This window comes from Eschrichtius robustus, chromosome 15 (assembly GCF_028021215.1).
Source record: "Eschrichtius robustus isolate mEscRob2 chromosome 15, mEscRob2.pri, whole genome shotgun sequence".
Lineage (NCBI taxonomy): Eukaryota > Metazoa > Chordata > Mammalia > Artiodactyla > Eschrichtiidae > Eschrichtius > Eschrichtius robustus.
This window is the reverse complement of record NC_090838.1, coordinates 84,222,835-84,242,591: the sequence shown is the minus strand read 5'-3', so window position 1 is coordinate 84,242,591 and position 19,757 is coordinate 84,222,835. Positions and strand designations below refer to the sequence as shown.

The 19,757-nt window shown below is 44.3% G+C and overlaps 1 protein-coding gene across 2 annotated transcripts in view; it reads left to right on the top strand.

The window, feature by feature from the left end:
* The window catches only part of MERTK (MER proto-oncogene, tyrosine kinase), a 114,931-nt gene extending 107,872 nt beyond the window's left edge, over positions 1-7,059 (top strand). Inside the window, exons 19-20 of one of the 2 annotated variants that reach the window (XM_068564869.1) lie at positions 5,904-6,200; positions 6,331-7,059. In XM_068564869.1, the coding sequence (XP_068420970.1) occupies positions 5,904-6,200; positions 6,331-6,427 (394 nt within the window). In that variant the 3' untranslated portion in view covers positions 6,428-7,059. Of the gene's footprint in view, positions 1-5,903 lie in introns of both variants that reach the window. The other variant, XM_068564868.1, reaches the window with a different exon arrangement.
* Positions 7,060-19,757: the final 12,698 nt, after the last annotated feature.

The following is a 19,757-nucleotide window of genomic DNA, read 5'->3' as shown; positions in this document are numbered from 1 at the left end:
GCAGCCAAAAATAACTAAATGAATAAATAAATTTATAAAAATAATAATAATAATATTGTTTAAAAAAAAAAAAACTATCCCAGGGAGACTGTACACTCAGCCGGGCGTGAGACCGCCCCCAGCCCCCAGCGTGCAGGACCACAGTGCCCTTCCCATCCCAACAGGCCCCTCTCTCTTCGGGGTGGACAGTACAGGGAGAGGCCTGGGACTTGGAGTCAGAGAGGCCAGGCTCTGCCTCCTAACTAGCCACATGTGTGGCCACTGCAGCTGACTTGACCGCTCCGTGCCACGTGATCAGCCACCAAAAAAGTATAGTCACGTATTCTGCAGAGGTATTTGGAGGGTTAACAAAGAAGTGTGTGGAGAGCTCAGCCTGCAGGAAGCACGCACGCTAAGTGTCACATATGGTGCCCGTGATAACATCTTTACAAGTCGATCCCCTCCCAAACACCTTGCCGACTTTTTAAAAATCATTTCTTAAGGCACTGCCTCTAGCTCGGTGATCTGAACCTTCCTAATGATGAGTCTCTCCCCAGCGTAACAGGGGTCACGGGCTCGGAGAGGGGCATTCGCACCATGTTTAGCAAGAACATTTCAGGACCGTGGGCCTGCGTGGGCTCCGTCGTGGAACGCCGGGCCGCGCTGCTCGGGCAGGTGGGCCTGTGCAGGACTCCACACACGCACACCCACACTCACACTCTGGCCCTGCTTCCTCGCGCCGGTGAGAAGGCCCTGGTCAGTTTGCACATGGGCCTCCCAGATCCACCGCGGCCAAACAGAAGGAAAGTTTTTTTTGATCAGAGCCTCACACTGCTTGGGGGGGGGGGGGTGGTGGTAGTGGTGGTGGTGATTATGGTTGTAAATCCGTAACATATAGAACAGAAACAGAAATCATAAGCCCTTTAAAAGAAACATCACGAAATCCTAATTCAATTAGATCTGGGGCTTCACGGTCGTTTCTGAAAGGGCCACATGAATGAAATGTTTGCTTCTGCAAATGAGGAAGCCATTTCTGTCAAACAATATTGAATGGAGACTTTTGTGGCTTTTTCTTTCTTGGCTTCTTTGGTGCTCCAGGAGAAGTTGATTATCTGGGGTCTTAGCAGGGTCTAAGCTGTGTCACGTTGTGGTTTTAGACATTGCGGGTAGAGCCGTGCCGAGGGAATGCTGACTCGGTGTTTGAGAGGTGGTTTTTTAGGTGAAAGCGCTGCAGCGTCAGCAGTGCCGTGCGGCTGGGGGAGGGAGGCTGGGGAACAGCCGGAGGAAGCAGCGGCTCTGCGGTCCCCACCCCCCGGCTGGCTGCTCACACCGCGGGCTCGCAGAGGCTCTGGTGAGCCAGGCCCGCTTCCCAGGTCCGCTCTCCAGTCTGGATGCTGGCCAACGACAGCATCCCCCAGAGAGCTCTCTGCATTTCCATATCTGGGGTCTTTTCTTTTAAAACTGAGGCAGATACTTTTGAGCATCTCTGTTTGCTGTCTCACCTTAGTGGAGTCGACTCCGGTGTCTGGTTGCCCCGCGGTCATTTTACAGTCAACCCTGAGAAATACAGCAATGGAAATAACAGGGTGTGCTTGGAGCCCCGCTCCCCGGTCCTGCCCGCTGAGGGCCACCTCTTCTTACAGCATCACCCCCACCTCTGAATGACCAGGTCCCCGTCACCCAAGAGGCCGCTCTGGGTGGTGCCCCCATCACCTCCGGGGGACCTTTCCTCGGCCGAACTCACAGCCTCCCAGCTGCAGCCACTGTGGTTCGTGGCACCGGCACTTGGTCTCCTCGTCTCCAGGGTGACATGGCGGGAGCCACCTTGTCCTTTCTTATCCCACTGGGTCCCCTCAGCCAGCAGATGTCTTTCAGGGTCCCCCTCCCCTCCATTCCTTGCCCCAGTACACGCGCGCCTCCCAGATATGGCGGGTTCAGCTCCAGAGCACTGCAGTAGAGTGAGTCACAGGAATTTTTTGGTTTCCCAGTGCATATAAAAGTTACGATTTCTATACTGTAGTCTGTTAAGTGTGCAATAGCATTATGTCTAGAAAATGGTGTACGTACCTTAATTCTAAAAACACTTTGTGGGGACTTCCCTGGTGGTCCAGTGGCTGAGGCTCCGTGCTCCCAAGGCAGGAGGCCCGGGTTCGATCCCTGGTCAGGGAACTAGATCCCACATGCCACAGCTAAGAGTTCGCGTGCCACAACTAAGACCTGGTGCAGCCAAATAAATAAATAAATAAATATTTTTTTAAAGAGACACTTTATTGCTAAAAAATGCTAACCATCATCGGAGGCTTCAGCAAGTCATAATCCTTTTGCTGGTGGAGGGCCTTGCCTCGATGTTGGGGGCTGCTGACTGGTCAGTCTGGTGGCTGCTGAAGGTTGGGGTCGCTGTGGCAGTTTCTTAAAATAAGACAACAGTGAAGTTTGCTGCATCGATCTACTCTTCCTTTCATGAACAATTTCTCTGTAGCATGCAATGCCGTCTGATAGCATTTTACCCCCAGGAGAACTTCGTTCAGACTTGGAGTCAGTCCTCTCAAACCCTGCTGCTGCTTTATCAACTCAGTTTATGTAATATTCGAAATCCTTTATTGTCATTTCAACAATCTTCACAGCATCTGCACCAGGAGTAGATTCCATCTCAGGAAACCACTTTCTTTGCTCATTCATGAGAAGCAACTCCTTATCCATTAAAATATCATCATAGGGCTTCCCTGGTGGCGCAGTGGTTGAGAATCTGCCTGCCAATGCAGGAGACACGGGTTCGAGCCCTGGTCTGGGAAGATCCCACATGCCGCGGAGCGACTGGGCCCGTGAGCCACAACTACTGAGCCTGCGCATCTGGAGCCTGTGCTCCCAACAAGAGAGGCCGCGATAGTGTGAGGCCTGCGCACCGCGACGAAGAGTGGCCCCCGCTTGCCACAACTAGAGAAAGCTCTCGCACAGAAACGAAGACCCGACACAGCCATAAATAATAAATTAATTAATTAATACAAAATTTTTTTTAAATATATATATCATCATAAAATTGCAACAATTCAGGGGATTCCCTGGCAGTCCAGTAGTTAGGACTCCACACTTTCACTGCCGAGGGCCCAGGTTGATCCCTGGTTGGGAAACTAAGATCCCGCTGCTCCGTGCAGCCAAAAAAAAAAAAAAAAAAACAGGTTAAAATTGCAGCAGTTCAGTCGCATCTTCAGGCTCCACTTCTAATTCTAGTTCCCTTGCTCTTTCCCCCACATCTGCAGTTACTTTTTCTAGTGAAGCATTGAACCCCTCGAAGTCATCCATGAGGGTTGGAATCAACTTCTTTCAAACTCCTGTGTATGTTGATATTTTGACCTCTTGCCATGAATCACAGATGTTCTTAATGGCATCTAGAATGGTGAATCTTTTCAAGAAGGTTTTCAATTTACTTTGTTCCGATTCATCAGAGGAATCTCTTATCCATGGCAACTCTAGCTTTACAAAATATATTTCTTAAATAATAAGATGTGAACATCTAAATGACTCCTTGATCCCTGGGCTGCAGTATGATGTCGTGTTAGCAGTCATGAAAACAATATTCATCTCATTGTACATCTCCATCAGAGCTCTTGGGTGACCAGGTACGTTGTCAATGAGCAGGAATATTTTGAAAGGAATCCATTCTTCTGAGCAGTAGGTCTCAACAGTGGGCTGAAAATATTCATTAAACCGTGTTGTAAACAGGTGTGCTGTCATCCAGGCTTTGTTGTTCCATTTATAGAGCACAGGCGGAGTAGGTTTAGCATAATTCTCGAGGACCCTGGGACTTTTGGAATGGTAAATGAGCATTGGCTTCAACTTAAAGTCACCTGCTAACTGCGTTAGTCCCAAACAAGAGAGTCAGCCTGTCCTTTGAAGCCTTGAAACCAGGCATTGATTTCTCCTCTCTGGCTGTGAAAGTCCTAGGTGGCATCTTCTTCCAATATAAGGCCGTTTTGTCAGCATTGGAAATCTGTTGTTTAGTGTAGCCACCTTCATTAATGATCGTAACTAGATCTTGTGGATAACTTGCTTCTATACCAGCACCTTGCACTTTTGTTATGGAGACGGCTTCTTTCCTGAAACCTCATGGACCAACCTCCGCTAGCTTCACACTTTTCTTCTTCAGCTCCCTCACCTCTCTCAGCCTTCATAGAACTGAAGAGAGTTAGGGCCTTGCTTTGGATTGGGCTTTGGCTTAAGGGAATGTTGTGGCTGGTTTGATCTTCTATCCAGACCACTCAGACTCTCCACATCAGCAATAAGGCCGTTTTGCTTTCTCATCATTTGTGTGTTCACTGGAGTAGCACCTTTAACTTCCTTCAAGAACTTTTCCTTTGCATCCACAACTGGGCTGTTTGGCACTAGAGGCCTAGCTTTCGGGCTGTCTCAGCTTTTGACATGCCTTCCTCACTAAGCTTAATCATTTCTAGCTTACTTAAAGTGAGAGACCTGTGACTCTTCCTTTCCGTTGAACGCTTAGAAGCCATTGTAGGGTTATTAATTGGCGTAATTTCACTGTTGTTGTGTCTCAGGGAATAGAAAGGCCCAAGCAGAAGGAGAGAGACAGAGGAATGGCCGGTCGGTGGAGCAGTCAGAATACTCACAGTGTCGGTTGATTGAATCTGCTGTCTTACGTGGACACAGTTTGTGGCACCTCAAAAATATCATCATAGTAACATCAAAGATCACTGATCACAGGTCATCCTAACAAACATAACAATAATGGAAGAAGTTTGAAATATTGTCAGAATTACCAAACTGTGACACAGAGACACCAAGTGAGCAAATGCTCCTGGAAAAATGGCACCAATAGACTTGCTCGATGCAGAGTTGCCACAAACCTTCAACTGGTAAAAAAAAAAACAAAACACAGTATCTTTGGAGTGTGATAAGACGAAGTGCAATAAAACGGGGTCTGCTAGTACTGTCAGACCATAGAGGTCCAGGGCTTGGCGGGGCCTGGGGGTGGTGACACTTGTGGGAACGTTGGCGCAGTGACATCCACAGTATATGTACGTGAACGAGCGGGTCCCTGTTTCCTCCAGGGGAGTGCGGGCTCCTCTGTCTCCTGTCTTGTTCTTCTCATCACCCCCAGGATCCTAATACATCCTTTGGGTGACATCCAAAGCAACTCTCCTAAAATTATCATCTGGTCATGGGAATGCACCACAGCACAATCTTTCTGTGGTTCCCCCTTGCCCACAGGGTAGAACCTAAACCCGTCAGGGTCTGACCCATGGCAAGCAGGGCAGCTCAGTGGTTAAGAACGCGGGCTCTGGCGTCAGACACTCTTTGATGTGGGTCACAGCTCCAGCCTCATCCTGGGGCCAAGCATCGCGCTCTGAGGGTCCTCCTCTGTGAAATGGGGATCACAGTACCTGTGTGTGGGCTCGTGCTGCTAGCTCGTGCTAGTATCTCTAAAAGTACCTTACACGATGGCTGTCAGATGGTAAATGCCGATGACAGGTCAGCGGTTATTGTTTTTACCGGAGGAGGTCAAGGTCACGGAGAAGAGCAGGGACCCCAGAGCGTTTCTCCTTCACGGAGCAACATCAGGTGGCCGAGGTTCAGCAGCCCCACACGTGCCACGAAGCTGCGGCCGCCTCAAATCAGGGGCTGTCCCAGCCCAGGGCTCACCCGCCGCTGTCACAGCACTGCCCTTACTCTTCACACACCTGCCCACGCCAGCCCCCCTCTCGATTTCATTCCTCGAGCCTCCCAAGGCCTGGAACGATGGTGAGTGTGGAGCTGGCACTGACACCTGTCTGCTCCCAGGACCCCCCCCCCCACTCCCCTCCCCCTCCCCCCAGCCCCTCCACTCCCACCCGAGTGCGAGAAGCAGGGGCGGATTGCACTTGGGCTGTGCGTGCTGCGCCAGGAGATAACACCCTCTTCTTTGCTTCTAGGTATGAAGTCATGCACTCTTGCTGGAGAGCTGAGCCCTTGGACCGCCCCACCTTTTCAATGCTGAGGCTGCAGCTGGAAAAGCTCTTGGAAAGCCTGCCTGAAGTTCAGGACGAAGCCGACATCATTTACGTCAACACACGGTTTCCGGAGAGCCGCGAGGGCCCGGCCGAGGGCTCGGCACTTGCTCAGCGGGACGTGAATACCCATCCCGACTTGGTCATTGCTTCTTGCACACCCGGCGCCACCGTCAGCGTGGTCACCGCAGAAGTCCATGACAACAGACCTCACGAGGGAAGGTACATCCTGAACGGGGTCGGCGAGGGCTGGGAAGAGCAGGCTCCCGCCGCCCCGGCGACAGGGACGGCGGGAAGGAACGGTGTTTTACTGGAGGATAGGCTGGTAAGGAATGCGGTCTCCTGGTCCCAGTGCAGCACGCTGCCCTTGGGGAGCCCAGCGTCAGAGGAACTCCTATTTGCCGACGACTCCTCAGAAGACTCAGAAGTCCTCATGTGAGGAGAGCTGAGACCCATTCCCAAGTCCTGGAAACTCCGCCTTACGAGAACCCGCGTACACTCGATGCTTTTGGTATTTGTCTTCCTTACCGAGTCAATGCCCTGGCCCGAAAGCACCACGTGAATGTTGTCAAGTAAGTCATCGTTTAGAATACGTAACATATATTTATTTAAAGAGAAAATATATGTATATGGTGGAAAGAGACAAAGATATTCTATTTTAATAAAAGATGACTCGTCACTTTTCTGGATGATCTTAACATTTAAGCTCTAACAGCCCCATCTCCACAGCAGCTCCTGGATGTTCACGTTGGCACAAAGTTGTTTTTTTAAAGTTCTTTTCGTTTTTCATGACTCTTAAATATTTGTAAAGTAAAATGCCATATTTGCCTTTGCTTCTGCTCTTAAGAAAAATCTGGTATTCCCACCTGAATCATCTCTTTGATAAGAGTGATTCATTTCATATTTAAAGTTTTATAACTGATGAATTCTCCGATCTGGCTTCCTAATAAAATATGAATGAGGAAAGATGCGTGGTACTTACTTGAGACTTGGAAAGACATGGCCACTGGCTGCCTCAGTGCCTTTGCAAAGGAATTCCCTTGATGTCTGGCCCTCGATGCAATTGCTCTGACCACTCTTGACATTGCTTTTTTAAAGATATGGAAAAACCACTCCAGAGAGCCTGAAGATGAAGAACAAAAAAACATTAGAGGGTTGAAAAATACAATCTGAGTGGAAAGATTTAAAATAAATCGTAGAAGGGACTTCCCTGGCGGTCTAGTGGTTAGGACTCTGCCCTTCCACTGCGGGAGGCACAGGTTCAATCCCTGATCAGGGAACTAAGATCCTGCATGCCACGGGGCACAGCCGAAAAAAAAAAAAAAAAATTCTAGAAGAGAGTCCAAGAGGTTAAGCGCTTTTCTGTGGGAAGGCGAGACTCGTAGGAGGGAGATGCGGGCAGTGGACAGGAAACAAGCTTAGAGCTTAGGACCCCTGAGTTCACGTCCTGGCTCTGCTGGGTCATAACAGCCATTGCTGGTTGAGCACTTGTTATGTCTCAAGCGCTTTATGTGAACTGTACATTAATCTGTACATCATTAACGTGGGTACCAGTGCCATCATCACGCATGGGCCAGGAAACAGAGGCTGGAAAGGTTGAGGGCCTGCTATGGCCCGTGTCTAGAGAGGGCGGGAGCCAGAATTCAGAACGAAGGAATCCAGTTCTGGCTGGCTCTAAGCATGTGATTTGGGGGTCTGTTCTAGAGCCTTTTAACTTTATCTCACAAACACATAGGTAGCACTTATTATGTGGCCAGGCCTGGCAGTCCTTTAATCCTCATAACAACCCTACCAAGTAGGTACTCCTGTTACCTCCATGTCACAGATGGGCAGACTGAGGCAAGAGGAGGCTCACTTACTCTGCTAGTAAAGCGGTAGACTGATGTGGTCAGTTTCAGTGTTGATCCCTTCAGCCCCCGGGGCAGCCGCGCAGGCGCAGGGCCACTGGCATCCCCAGGTCTGTTGGGTTTGTGAGTAGCCTCGCCCAAGCCACTGCAGCCTGCAGGGATTGGTGTGTGGCCCTCACAGTCTGGGTCCTGGTCCTGGATGCCAGCCCAGGTGCCCCAGTCTCCAGGGTCTGCCAGCTCTATTGTTACTGTGAAATGCTCCAGACAAGAAAGTTCTGAGGGTTGGAAAGGAAGCTGCATTGTTAGGAGAAATGCCAGCACCACATTTTATCCGTGAAAGGAAAAAAACAAAAGGCTGTTAGAGCCTATAAAGATCATTTCTACTGCTGGAAGTTTTTGAATGGTTATTTGAAAATCAATAGAAAAATTTTATTTTTTTACTTTGTGCAAATAAAGTTTCCTACTGGTGGTAACTATTGAGAATGTCTTGATCAGGAACTGACTGGCTAGTTCAAGCAAAAAAACCCAAGGTAAAAAGGTGTGTTGGCGGGGACTTCCCTGGTGGTCCAGTGTTTAGGACTCCGTGCTTCCACTGCAAAGGGCGCGGGTTTGATCCCTGGTCAGCGAACTAAGATCCTGCAAGCCATGCAGCCAAAAAAAAAAAAAGGTATGTTCGGGACTTCCCTGGTGGCACAGTGGTTAAGACTCTGCGCTCCCAATGCAGGGGGCCCAGGTTCAGTCCCTGGTCAGGGAACTGCATCCCACATGCATGCTGCAACTAAGAGTTTGCATGCCACAACTAAGGAGCTGGTGATCCGCAACTAAGGAGCCAATGAGCCGCAACTAAGGAGGCCGCCACTGCAACTAAGGAACACACATGCCGCAACTAAGGAGCACACCTGCTGCAACTAAGGAGCCCACCTGCTGCAACTAAGACCCGGCGCAACCAAATAAATAAATATTTTTTTAAAAAAGTATGTTTGCATCTGTAAGATAAATAAGCAAATTGAAAAACATACTTGGGAGTTTCATACACATTTAATATTAAATATCTAAACTAATACACTGTGTTTTGTGTTTCTAATTTTAATTACATAATGTAAACAAATATATAATGACTAGGTCATCAAATGCCCACAGCCCCCCAAATCCTGTCCAGTTTGCTCAGTGTGTGCCGTGTGGCCTGAGAAGGGCTGGAAAGCCTGGGCCAGTTCTGCTGTAGAGAGAAAGCTGTGACTTCCGGCTTTTCCTGAGACATTAACAAACATGGCAGAGAAATTCACTTCAACCCCACAGCGATGCCCCAGGGCCTTGGGTAGATGGGGCGTGATGGGCAGAACTCCCATCCCAGCCTCCTTTTCCCACCAGGAGAATGGAGCCGGACTACGCTTGTTCCGACACTTAAAGTCTCCTCGCTGAGACCATCGGGTACCACCATGTTCTTCTCTCAGCCACGCTGGAATGTTTGAAAGAAGTGACTTTCAGAGGACCCGATCCCTGGCAAAGTCTTGTATAGACTTCTGAGTATGAACTGAACACAGCCCTTCAAGTTCTTTTTTGTATAAACTCAAATTACTTTTGTAAGTGGCTCTTACGGGCAAAAAGTCTGGGAGAGAAAACAGGGAGAAACAAGTCAGTCATTCTCTTCAGCCGGGCTGGGACAGGGCTGGGGAGAGCAAGAGAAATAAACAAATACCAGAAATACTTGTGACCTACAGGTGAGACTAGCTCTGCCTTGGGAGGGTTATTTTTTCCTCCCTTCCTTCCTTCCCTCCCTCCCTCACTCCCCCTCCCCAGCTCTCTCCTTTTTTCTTCTTTCCTTTTTCCTTTTCTTTTCTCCCCTCCCCCCACCCCCCTTGCCATTCCTTTTTCTGGCCTTTCTTTCTGAGTAGAAAGGAGAAGCGAGAAGAATCAGAGCATCAGGAGTCAGACCACGCAGCCAGCAGCAAGGGCTGGACAGGAAGCAGTCCTGTGAGCCTTCCTTGGGCAATCTTGGTCAGGTCACTTTGCTCTCCCGGAGCCCAAGTGTCCATCAGTGTACAGTAAAGATTGCAACACCTTCTCCTGCAACCCCCTGTAGGAAGGGGAGGTGGCAAGGTCCTTGAAAGGACCTCATGCTTGTTATCGAGGCTTCTCCCAATCAGAGGCTTCTCCCAATGTCATTGCTTATGCAGTACAAACTCTCCATTTGTCATAGTAGAAATATTGTCCCTGATTATGTTATCAACTGCCTCCAAAGTAATGCAAACTAATTCAAAAAAGAAAAGACAAAGGGACTTCCCTTGTGGTCCAGTAGTAAAGAATCTGCCTTCCAATGCAGGGAACGTGGGTTCGATCCCTGGTCCAACTAAGATCTCACATGCTGCAGGGTAACTAAGCCCAGCATGCCACCACTATTGAACTCACACGCCTCAACTAGAGAGCCTGCATGCCACAAACTACAAAGCCGACGCGCTCTGGAGCCCTCGCGCCACAACTAGAGAGAGAAAAACCTGCACACCACAACTAGAGAGAAGCCCAAGCGCCATAACGAAGGATCCCATGTGCCGCAACTAAGACCCAACGCAGCCAAAAAAATAAATAAATAAGGAAAATAGAGAGAGAGAAAGAAGGGAGGGAGGGAGTGAGGGAGGGAGGGAGGAAGGGAGAAAGAAAAAAGAGGGAGAGGAGAGGAGGAAAAGAAAAAGACTTAATCTTTGCCAGTGATGCACACAGTAGGGGAAGTTGTCAGAGTGCAGGAAAGTGGCCCTCATCCCCCAGAGGCAGGCAACTCCCTACACAGCGATGCCCAGATACCTCTCCTATCAGTCTCATCCTGGAGTTTAGTTATTTGAGCTTTGGTGACCATTGTCTTTCCATATATGGGTGACGGCAAGCAGTGGTGACTTTACCCACAGGATGTGGGGACCTGAGGTGTCAGAGTGCCCTCCAGGGAGGAGGAGACCCTCCCTCTGCTTCCATGTCCCCCAGACCAAGCAGAGATTCCCTCTCAGGAAACAGGCCAAACCACAGTTCTTATCTTACAAATCAGGTCGATTCTGGCCAGACGTGTCCTGACTCATGAAAGTATAGAATTTTGTAACTTCTCCTGGTCAATGAAAAAAGCAAGTTGGAACTTCTGCTGAGTCGGTGGGAAAGTAACTCACCCCAAAATAAACCAGTTATAACAGCAACTTAACTTCTCTAAAGACATTTAGGTACCTTGAGTGACAAATGGGAAAACGGGAAGTTTTGCTTTCTTTAATGAACATTTCAGTAACGTGCGATGTTTCTATATGTAGGTTTTATTTTCTCCCTTTTAAAGCTCTAAGAATAGAAGTAAAATTGCCAATCCTGTTTAACTTAAAAAAGCATGACTAAATTACCTAACTTATTTGTATTTTAATGGAATGATTATTTCCAGAAATTGTAACCCAAAGACCACTACTTTAGAATATTTTCATGTATAATATCTTTTATTGAAATAGGATTCCATGCACAGATATTCGAAAGAGACACTTGAGAGTTATGTATATTAACCCTTCCTACCTCTTAAGGACACAATAATTTTAAATTAATCAGTGGATTTACTGAAACTGCACATCTACAAATTCTAACCAAAAAAGTATTTTTGGAAAAAAAAAAAAGTGTTTTTGAACATCAGCCATGTGAGGATACAGTCAACTCACCCATTCAACTGATACTCACTGAGAATATTAGTGACTATATTCTGAACAGAACTGGGACATTGGGATTTGCAAAGCACAGCAATCTAGGCCGTGCTGTCTTGTATAACAGTCCAGAAGAGGGAATAGATGGCTTCAAATGAATACTTTCTTTTAAAGAATATTCTTAGAGTGCTCTGACTTGCATATTTTATTGAAGTCTATTAATACCACAGTAAAGCAGATCAGCCAGGCCTGCAGATGCTGTTCAGACTCTGTAACAGACTTCAGAGCTAGAGATCAAACGCTTTCCCTGGAAGCAGGCTCTAAGGCCCAGCCCCATTTGACTTAAAATTAAAGGGCCATCAGCTGGAGTTTGAAAACCAAAATTCCATCATGTTACAAGTCTGAACAAGAGAATGCAGGCTGCTTCTTTAACTCCATGGAGTACTCCACGAGTACTTAACTCCATGAGGCTTGTTTTAACATAGTTTCTCCAAAGACAGAAGATAGTTTCTCATTCAAAAATGTGTGGTTCTCCAACTCTTTTTCTTCCTGTCCTTTAGGTGAGATTATCTGTAATGATCTACCTTCAGGTTCACTGATTCTTCCTTCTGCTGGCTCATATCTGCTATTGGGCCCTTCTAGTGAGTTTTTCATTTTAGTAATTGTATTTTTTCAACTCCAGAAGTTCCATTCAGTTATTTTAATAATTTCTCTTTCTTTATTGATATTCTCTATTTGATAAAAGAAAAATGGTTTTCTTTCATTGTTTGAACATATTTATAAATAGATGCTTTTTTACATAATAAAATGTCTGTTCAGCCCAACATCTGGATCCCTTCAGGGAAAGTTTCTATTGACTACTTTTTTCCTGTGTATGCTTTAATATTCTTGTTTATTTACCCATTTAATCTATTTCTGTTGAAACTGGATATTTCAGATCATATATTGCAACAACTATGGATTCTAATTTGTCTCTCCTTCCAGGGGTTGTTGTTCTCACTGTTTCTTTAGGGGTTTGCCTGAACTAATCCTGTAGATTGTGTTTCTCCTGCAATGTTTGAACACTGGTGCCTCTGCTCAGTTGCTTCTTAAAAATTATTCATGTTTTTATTTTTAAGTCTGGCTTTTAAGGGGTCATCCCTGAGTCAAGCAGAGCTTAGTAGTAAGCCAATCATTGATCAGACGTTGCACTTAAACATCTTGGGCCAATGAGGCCTCCACATTTTGTTTATGGATCTGTCTGTAGCTTGGATAATATTTTCCAAGTTCAGGAAGTTTACAAGTCTGACTGGCATTCCCAGTGTTTCTTGCTTAGCCAGTGATGAGTAGTTCACTAAACGTGAACGGATTAAATATTCCAATCCAAAGTCAGCAATCATTAGTCTGGATAAAAGGAACTTTTATCCAGAATTTATAAATAATTCTTACAACTCAACAGTAAAATGACAACCTAATTTTTATTTTTTTCCTCCCAGTTTTATAAAGATATGATTGACATACAGCACAGTATAAGTTTAAGGTGTACAGCATCATGATTTGACTTACACACATCATGAAATGATCACCACAATAAGTTTAGTGAACATCCATCATCTCATATAGATACAAAATTAAAGAAATAGAAAAAAATTTTTTCCTCGTGTTGAGAACTCTTGGGATTTACTCACTTAACACATTTCATGTATACCGTTACATCCCTAGTACTTATTTATCTTATAACTGAAAGTTTGTACCTTTCGAATGCCTTCATCCAGTTCCCCCTCTCTCCACCCTCTACTTCTGGAAATCAGAAACCTAATCTCTTTTTCTATGAGTTTGTTTGTTTTTGAAGTGTAATTGACCTACAACACTATGTTAGTTCCTGTTAAACAACATTGTGATTTGATAATTCTATACATTTCAAAATGATCACCAGGATAAGTCTGGTTACCATGTGTCACCATACGAAGATATTACATAATTATTGACTATATTTCCCACACTGTACATTTCATATCCATGGCTTATTTATTTTGCAACTGGAAGTTTGTACCTCTTAATCTCCCTCACCTATTTCTCTCCTCCCCCCACCTCCCTCCCTTCTGGCAACCACCTGTTTATTCCCTGTATCTATGACTTTGTTCTGTTTTGCTATGTTTGTTCATTTGCTTTTTAGATTCCACATATAAGTGAAATCATACAGTATTTGTCTTTCTCTGTCTGACATTTCACTAAGCATAATACCCTCTAGGTCCATCCATGTTGTTGCAAATGGCAAGATTTCATTAGTTTTTATGGCTAATATTCCATTGTATGTATGTATGTATATATATATATATATATATATATATATATATATATATATATATATATATATATACCACATCTTCTTTATCCATTCATCTATTAATGGGCACTTGGAAACACAAAGCACCACAAATAACCAAAACAATCTTGAGAAAGAAGAACAAAGCTGGAGGTATCATGCTCTCTGATTTCAAAATATAATACAGGGACTTCCCTGGTGGCGCAGTGGTTAAGAATCCACCTGACAATTCAGGGGACACAGGTTAGATCCCTGGTCCGGGAAGATCCCACATGCTGTGGAGCAACGAAGTCTGTGTGCCACAACTACTGAGCCTGTGCTCTGGAGCCCATGAGCCACAACTACTGAAGCCCGTGTGCTCTAGGGCCCACATGCTGCAGCTACTGATGCCTGCACACAGGCCTACTAGAGCCTATGCTCCACAACAAGAGAAGCCACCGCAATGAGAAGCCCACACACCACAATGAAGAGTAGCCCCCACTTGCCACAACTAGAGAAAGCCCATGCGCAGCAACAAAGACCTAATGCAGCCAAAACAAAAAACAAAACGCAAAGCTACCATCATCAAAACAGTATGATATGTACCACAATGTTCATTGCAGCTCTATTTACAATAGCCAGGACATGGAAGCAACCTAAGTGTCCATCGACAGGTGAATGGATAAAGAAGATGTGGCACATATATACAATGGAATATTACTCAGCCATAAAAAGAAACGAAATTGAGTCATTTGTAGTGAGGTGGATGGACCTAGAGTCTGTCATACAGAGTGAAGTAAGTCAGAAAGAGAAAAACAAATACCGTATGCTAACACATATATACGGAATCCAAAAAAAAAAAAAAATGGTTCTGAAGAACCTAGGGGCAGGACAGGAATAAAGATGCAGATGTAGAGAATGGACTTGAGGACATGGAGAGGGGGAAGAGTAAGCTGGGACAAAGTGAGAGAGTGGCATGGACTTATATATACTACCAAATGTAAAATAGGTAGCTAGTGGGAAGCAGCCGCATAGCACAGGGAGATCAGCTCGGTGCTTTGTGACCACCTAGAGGGGTGGCATAGGGAGGGTGGGAGGGAGGGAGATGCAAGAGGGAAGAGATATGGGGACATATGTATATGTATAACTGATTCACTTCGTTATAAAGCAGGAACTGACACGCCATTGTAAAGCAATTATACTCCAATAAAGATGTTTAAAAAATAAATAAATAAAATAAATGCTGTTATTGTTTTGCTTAATAATGATGATGTAAAGAAAAATAAATAAATGAATAAATAACACATAAAAGCATTTGTTCTTTAATAATGTAAAATCCCTGTTGAGTCCATTACCAGCAATCAAATGTGTGATACCTAGCACTAAGGCACACAATGTTTGCTGACTGATTAAGGTGTTAATGGCTTAAATTAGAGGTGTATATATAGCTTCGTCAACCGAAGTTGGAAGATGAAAACTCTGGATTAAAAAGCCATTTAGAGTAGACAGTATTTTATATAAAATATCTTCAATCTGCTAGTGTCACCTACTGGTGAGGATTGGCTAGTGTTCTAGAAAGAATTCTATTTCCTAGTGCTCTTCAATTTTAATGGTTGTATAACAAGGGGTCGGTATGAAGCATTAGTAAACGATAAAATTTTGACACAATAGAAACATATTTATATGATATACAAGTTTCTTGTGAAAAGCAACTGTTAGAAATTCAATCTAGCTAGTTACTTTGTAGAATGTCCCTCAATTTGAGTTTATCCGAGGTTTCCCCATGATTCAATACAGATGATGCCTTTTTGTCAGGAATACCACGGAAGTGATGCTGCTTCTTTTCAGGGCATCACAGCGTGAGACATATCATGTCAATTTGTCCCACTCCGTGTGATATCAACTTTGATCATTAAGGCGGTGTCTGCCAGGTTCCTCTACTATAAAATTACTATTTTCCCCTTTCTAATTAATATAGTTTGTGGCAGATACTTCCTCAACAAACTTTTACTAATTTTAGAATCCAACTGATGATCCTTTCTGAGTCAAGTGTTAAGTATGACAGTTACCAAATGACGATTTTCTAACTCCATCATTCATTCTATATTTATTTGTTGGTGTCCTACTGTAAGGAAGAGGTTTTCTTTCTCTCCTATTTATTTATTTAATCATTTATGTATTATTATTATTTATTACTGATAATAGACATCTCAACAGGTGTGAGGTGATATCTCATTGTAATTTTCGTTTTAATTTTTATTTATTTATTTATTTATTTATTTTTGATTGTGTTGGGTCTTCGTTGCTGCGCACGGGCTTTCTCTAGTTGTGGTGCACGGGCTTCTCAGTGCGGTGGCTTCTCTGGTTGCAGAACACGGGCTCTAGGCACACAGGCTTCAGTAGTTGTGGCACGCTGGCTCAGTAGTTGTGGCTCATGGGCTCTAGAGTGCACGTTCAGTAGTTGTGGTGCACAGGCTTAGTTGCTCCACGGCATGTGGGATCTTCCTGGACCAGGGCTCTAACCCGTGTCCCCTGTATTGGCAGGCGGATTCTTAACCACTATGCCACCAGGGAAGCCGCTCATTGTGGTTTTAACTTTCATTTCCCTGACGATTAGTTATGTTCAGCATTTTTCATGTGCCTGTTGGCTATCTGTGTGTCTTCTTTGGAGAAATGTCTATTCAGGTGTTCTTCCCATTTTTTAAATTGGGCTATTTGTTGTTGGTTTTTTTGCTATTGAGATGTCTGAGTTCTTGTATATTTTGGATATTAACTCCTTATTGGATGTGTGGTTTGCAAGTAGTTTCATTCTATAGGTTGCTTTTCATTTTGTTGATGGTTTCCTTTCCTGTGCAGAAGCTTTTAGTGTGATGTAGTCCCACTATTTATTTTTGCTTTTGGTCCCAAATCCAAAAAATCGTTGCCAAGACTAATGTAAAGGAACTTAGCTCCTTCACTTTCTTCTAGGAGTTTTGTGGTTTCAGCTTTATGACCAAGTCTTTAATCCATTTAGCATTGATTTTTGTGTATGGTGTAAGATAGGATCCATTCTTTTGCATATAGATATCCAGTTTTCCCAGTACCACTTATTGAAGAGACTGTCCTTTCCCCATTGTGTATTCCTGGAGACTTTGTAGAAAATTAATTGACCATTATGCAATGGTTTATTTCCAGGGTCTCTATTCTGTTCCATTGATCTATGTGTCTGTTTTATGCCAATAGCATACTGTTTTTTGCGGGGGGAGGATTTTTTTTTTTCCTGTAGCTTTGTAATATAGTTTTTAAAAATTTTATTGGAGTATAGTTGAGTTACAATGTTGTATTAGTTTCAGGTGTACAGCAAAGTGATTCAGTTATACATATACATATATTCATTCTTTTTCAGATTCTTTTCTCATATAGGTTATCACACACTAGTGAGTAGAGTTCCCTGTGCTATACAGTAGGTCCTCGTTGGTTATCTATCTTAATTAAAATAGTGTGTGTATGTTAATCCCAAGCTCCTGATTTATCCCTCTCCCCACGTTTCCCCTTTGGTAACTGTAAGTTTGTTTTCAATATCTGTAGGTCTTTTTCTGTTTTGTAAATAAGTACATTTGTATGCGATATAGTTTAAAATCAGGAAATGTGATGCCTCCAGCTTTGTTCTTCTTTCTCAAGATTGCATTGGCTGTTTGAGGGTCACTTGTGTTTCCATACAAATTTTAGGATTTTTCTGTTTCTGTGAAAAAATAGAATTTTGATAGGGATTGCACTGAAACTGTAGATCACTTTTGGGGGAATGGGCACTTTAACAATAATAATTCTTCCAATTCAGAAAACTCTTTCAATCGTTTCTCTGTCATCAAGGGCTTTGTAGTTAATAGATGTTGTTTATCTACTCTCATTGACATCAAGCAAAGTTTCAAAAGTGCTGCTCCCTCAGTTCACACCCAGGGCTGCATGGAAGATCCTATTTATGACCAGCTGATAGAGAGGTTAAAAGCCTGAGCTTGGTACATAGATGGATCAGCTCCATATGTAGGGGCAAGTTGAAAAAGGATAGCAGCTGCACTCTAGTCTTACTCAGGGGTGGCCTTGAAAGACAAAGGTGAGGAAGAAATCCTTCCAGTGTCCCCAGGGTGGGGCACAGGGACAGAGCTTTACGCAATGCATCTGTTTATTCACTTTTTGTGGAAAGGGAAGTTGTCTGAAGTTGAAACATACATGGATTTATGGGCAGTGGTTAATGGCTTGGCCAGCTGGTCAGGAATCTGGGAGGAAAAAGATCAGAAGATTTGGGACAAGGAAATCTGGAATAGAGGGATGTGAGTGGATCAATGGAAAAGGACACAAAGTATCCTTCGTAAATAATATTGTACTAACGGGAGCACCTACAATGGAAGAGGCGTTAAATGGAGATGTGATGGTAGCCACCACCACTGCATCTTTTAAAGGTAGCACTAATTTCTGCCATTCCCCCCAGGAGACAATATGGTTTGGCCAGCGGGGCAGATTCAGAGGCTTCTACTTGGACTTCCCCGTTAAGACAGCTCTTATTCTAGACACCAAGGACCAGTGTAAGGTCATTTCAGCTACTCATTATGTATATTCCAATTATACAATCTGGAACCAGGATAATTACCACCATGTGGGTCTGTGGACCCAGTGGATCCAACTATGGGCCCAGACTCTATTTATTACTTGGCCCCTTATGCCTCTCATTCTAATAGGGAGCCAATACCAACTCAGACTCTGTGTCCAACACTCCTTGAATTGTTTGGGTATCCCTCTTTCCCCAATGTACAGTGACCGAAATAAATTACCCCTTTGTGAAGCCATCTGGTCCTGGATCTCCTAACGTTTCTCCTCTTCCAGATGTTCCACACCTCACTTGTTCCAGCCAGATACCTTGGTTCCAGCCTCAACTCCTCTCCGTCCTAAGCTCCAATATCTAATCAATCACCAAGGTTTTTTAATTTAAAATCTCCATCTCCCACATTTCTGGAATCCATCCAAATCTCTATTCTAATGGAAGCTTCTGTGGTTGAGGCCACCATCTCTGAATTACTGTAATTTATTCTTAACTGGTCATACAAAGTATTGAAATATTCTTAACTGATCATCTCACTGCCCTCCTTAACACAGTTTTCATATGACTCAGATTAACCAAAATAATCTGGTCACTTCATCCTCCTTGCTTAAAAACCATCATTGCCCCTCTGATGTCTTAGACTAAAGTGCTTAGGAGGACCTGAATGTTCTGCTACTGTTTAAATATTCGCAGTCTTGCCACTGTCCATCTCACACCAATAACTAGTCATCTGGTAGGTCTTTCTGTTCCTCCAGGCCTTGGCGTAGTCTATTATTTCCACCCACATAGAAATGATCACAACTGCTTGCTGGGAAAGGCACGTATGGAATGCACGTGCCGTCTTTATTACACTTTAGGCTCTCAATAATTACTGTCTAAATAAGTGACTAAGATGACTGATAAGGCCAGATCCTCTTGACTATAAATCGATCCTATTTTACGTTAATGACAATGTGAAACTAGGATTGTATTCTCCCTCTGGACATTATTTACATTTACATTTAATAATAAATAAACTACTGTAGTTCTCTTTGACAGCAAGACATTTACTCAGGTTTCACAGTCAAAAATGCCTGGCGAAGTACACAGTTAAGACAGACCCAAGCTCTGCCCCTCTGAGCTTTAAGTAACCAGGCAACTTTATTTGTTCTAAAAATCATTAACCATCCTACAGACATTATACTCACAATACAATGCCTTGGGTTCAACGGACAGGACCTCAAAGCACTTTCCAGGCACTTAACCATGAATTTAGAGAACAATTTGTTTCCCCTGAGCTGAGGGGGTTGGGGGACAAATGCAGAGGATTCAAGAAACTGAAATACACAGAGAAAAACTTTAGCTAGTAGCTCCATCCTATATTTCCCACTAAGCATCCGACCAGAGCCATAAGAATTCTGGGACCTCAGCTTCCCGCCTCGGGCT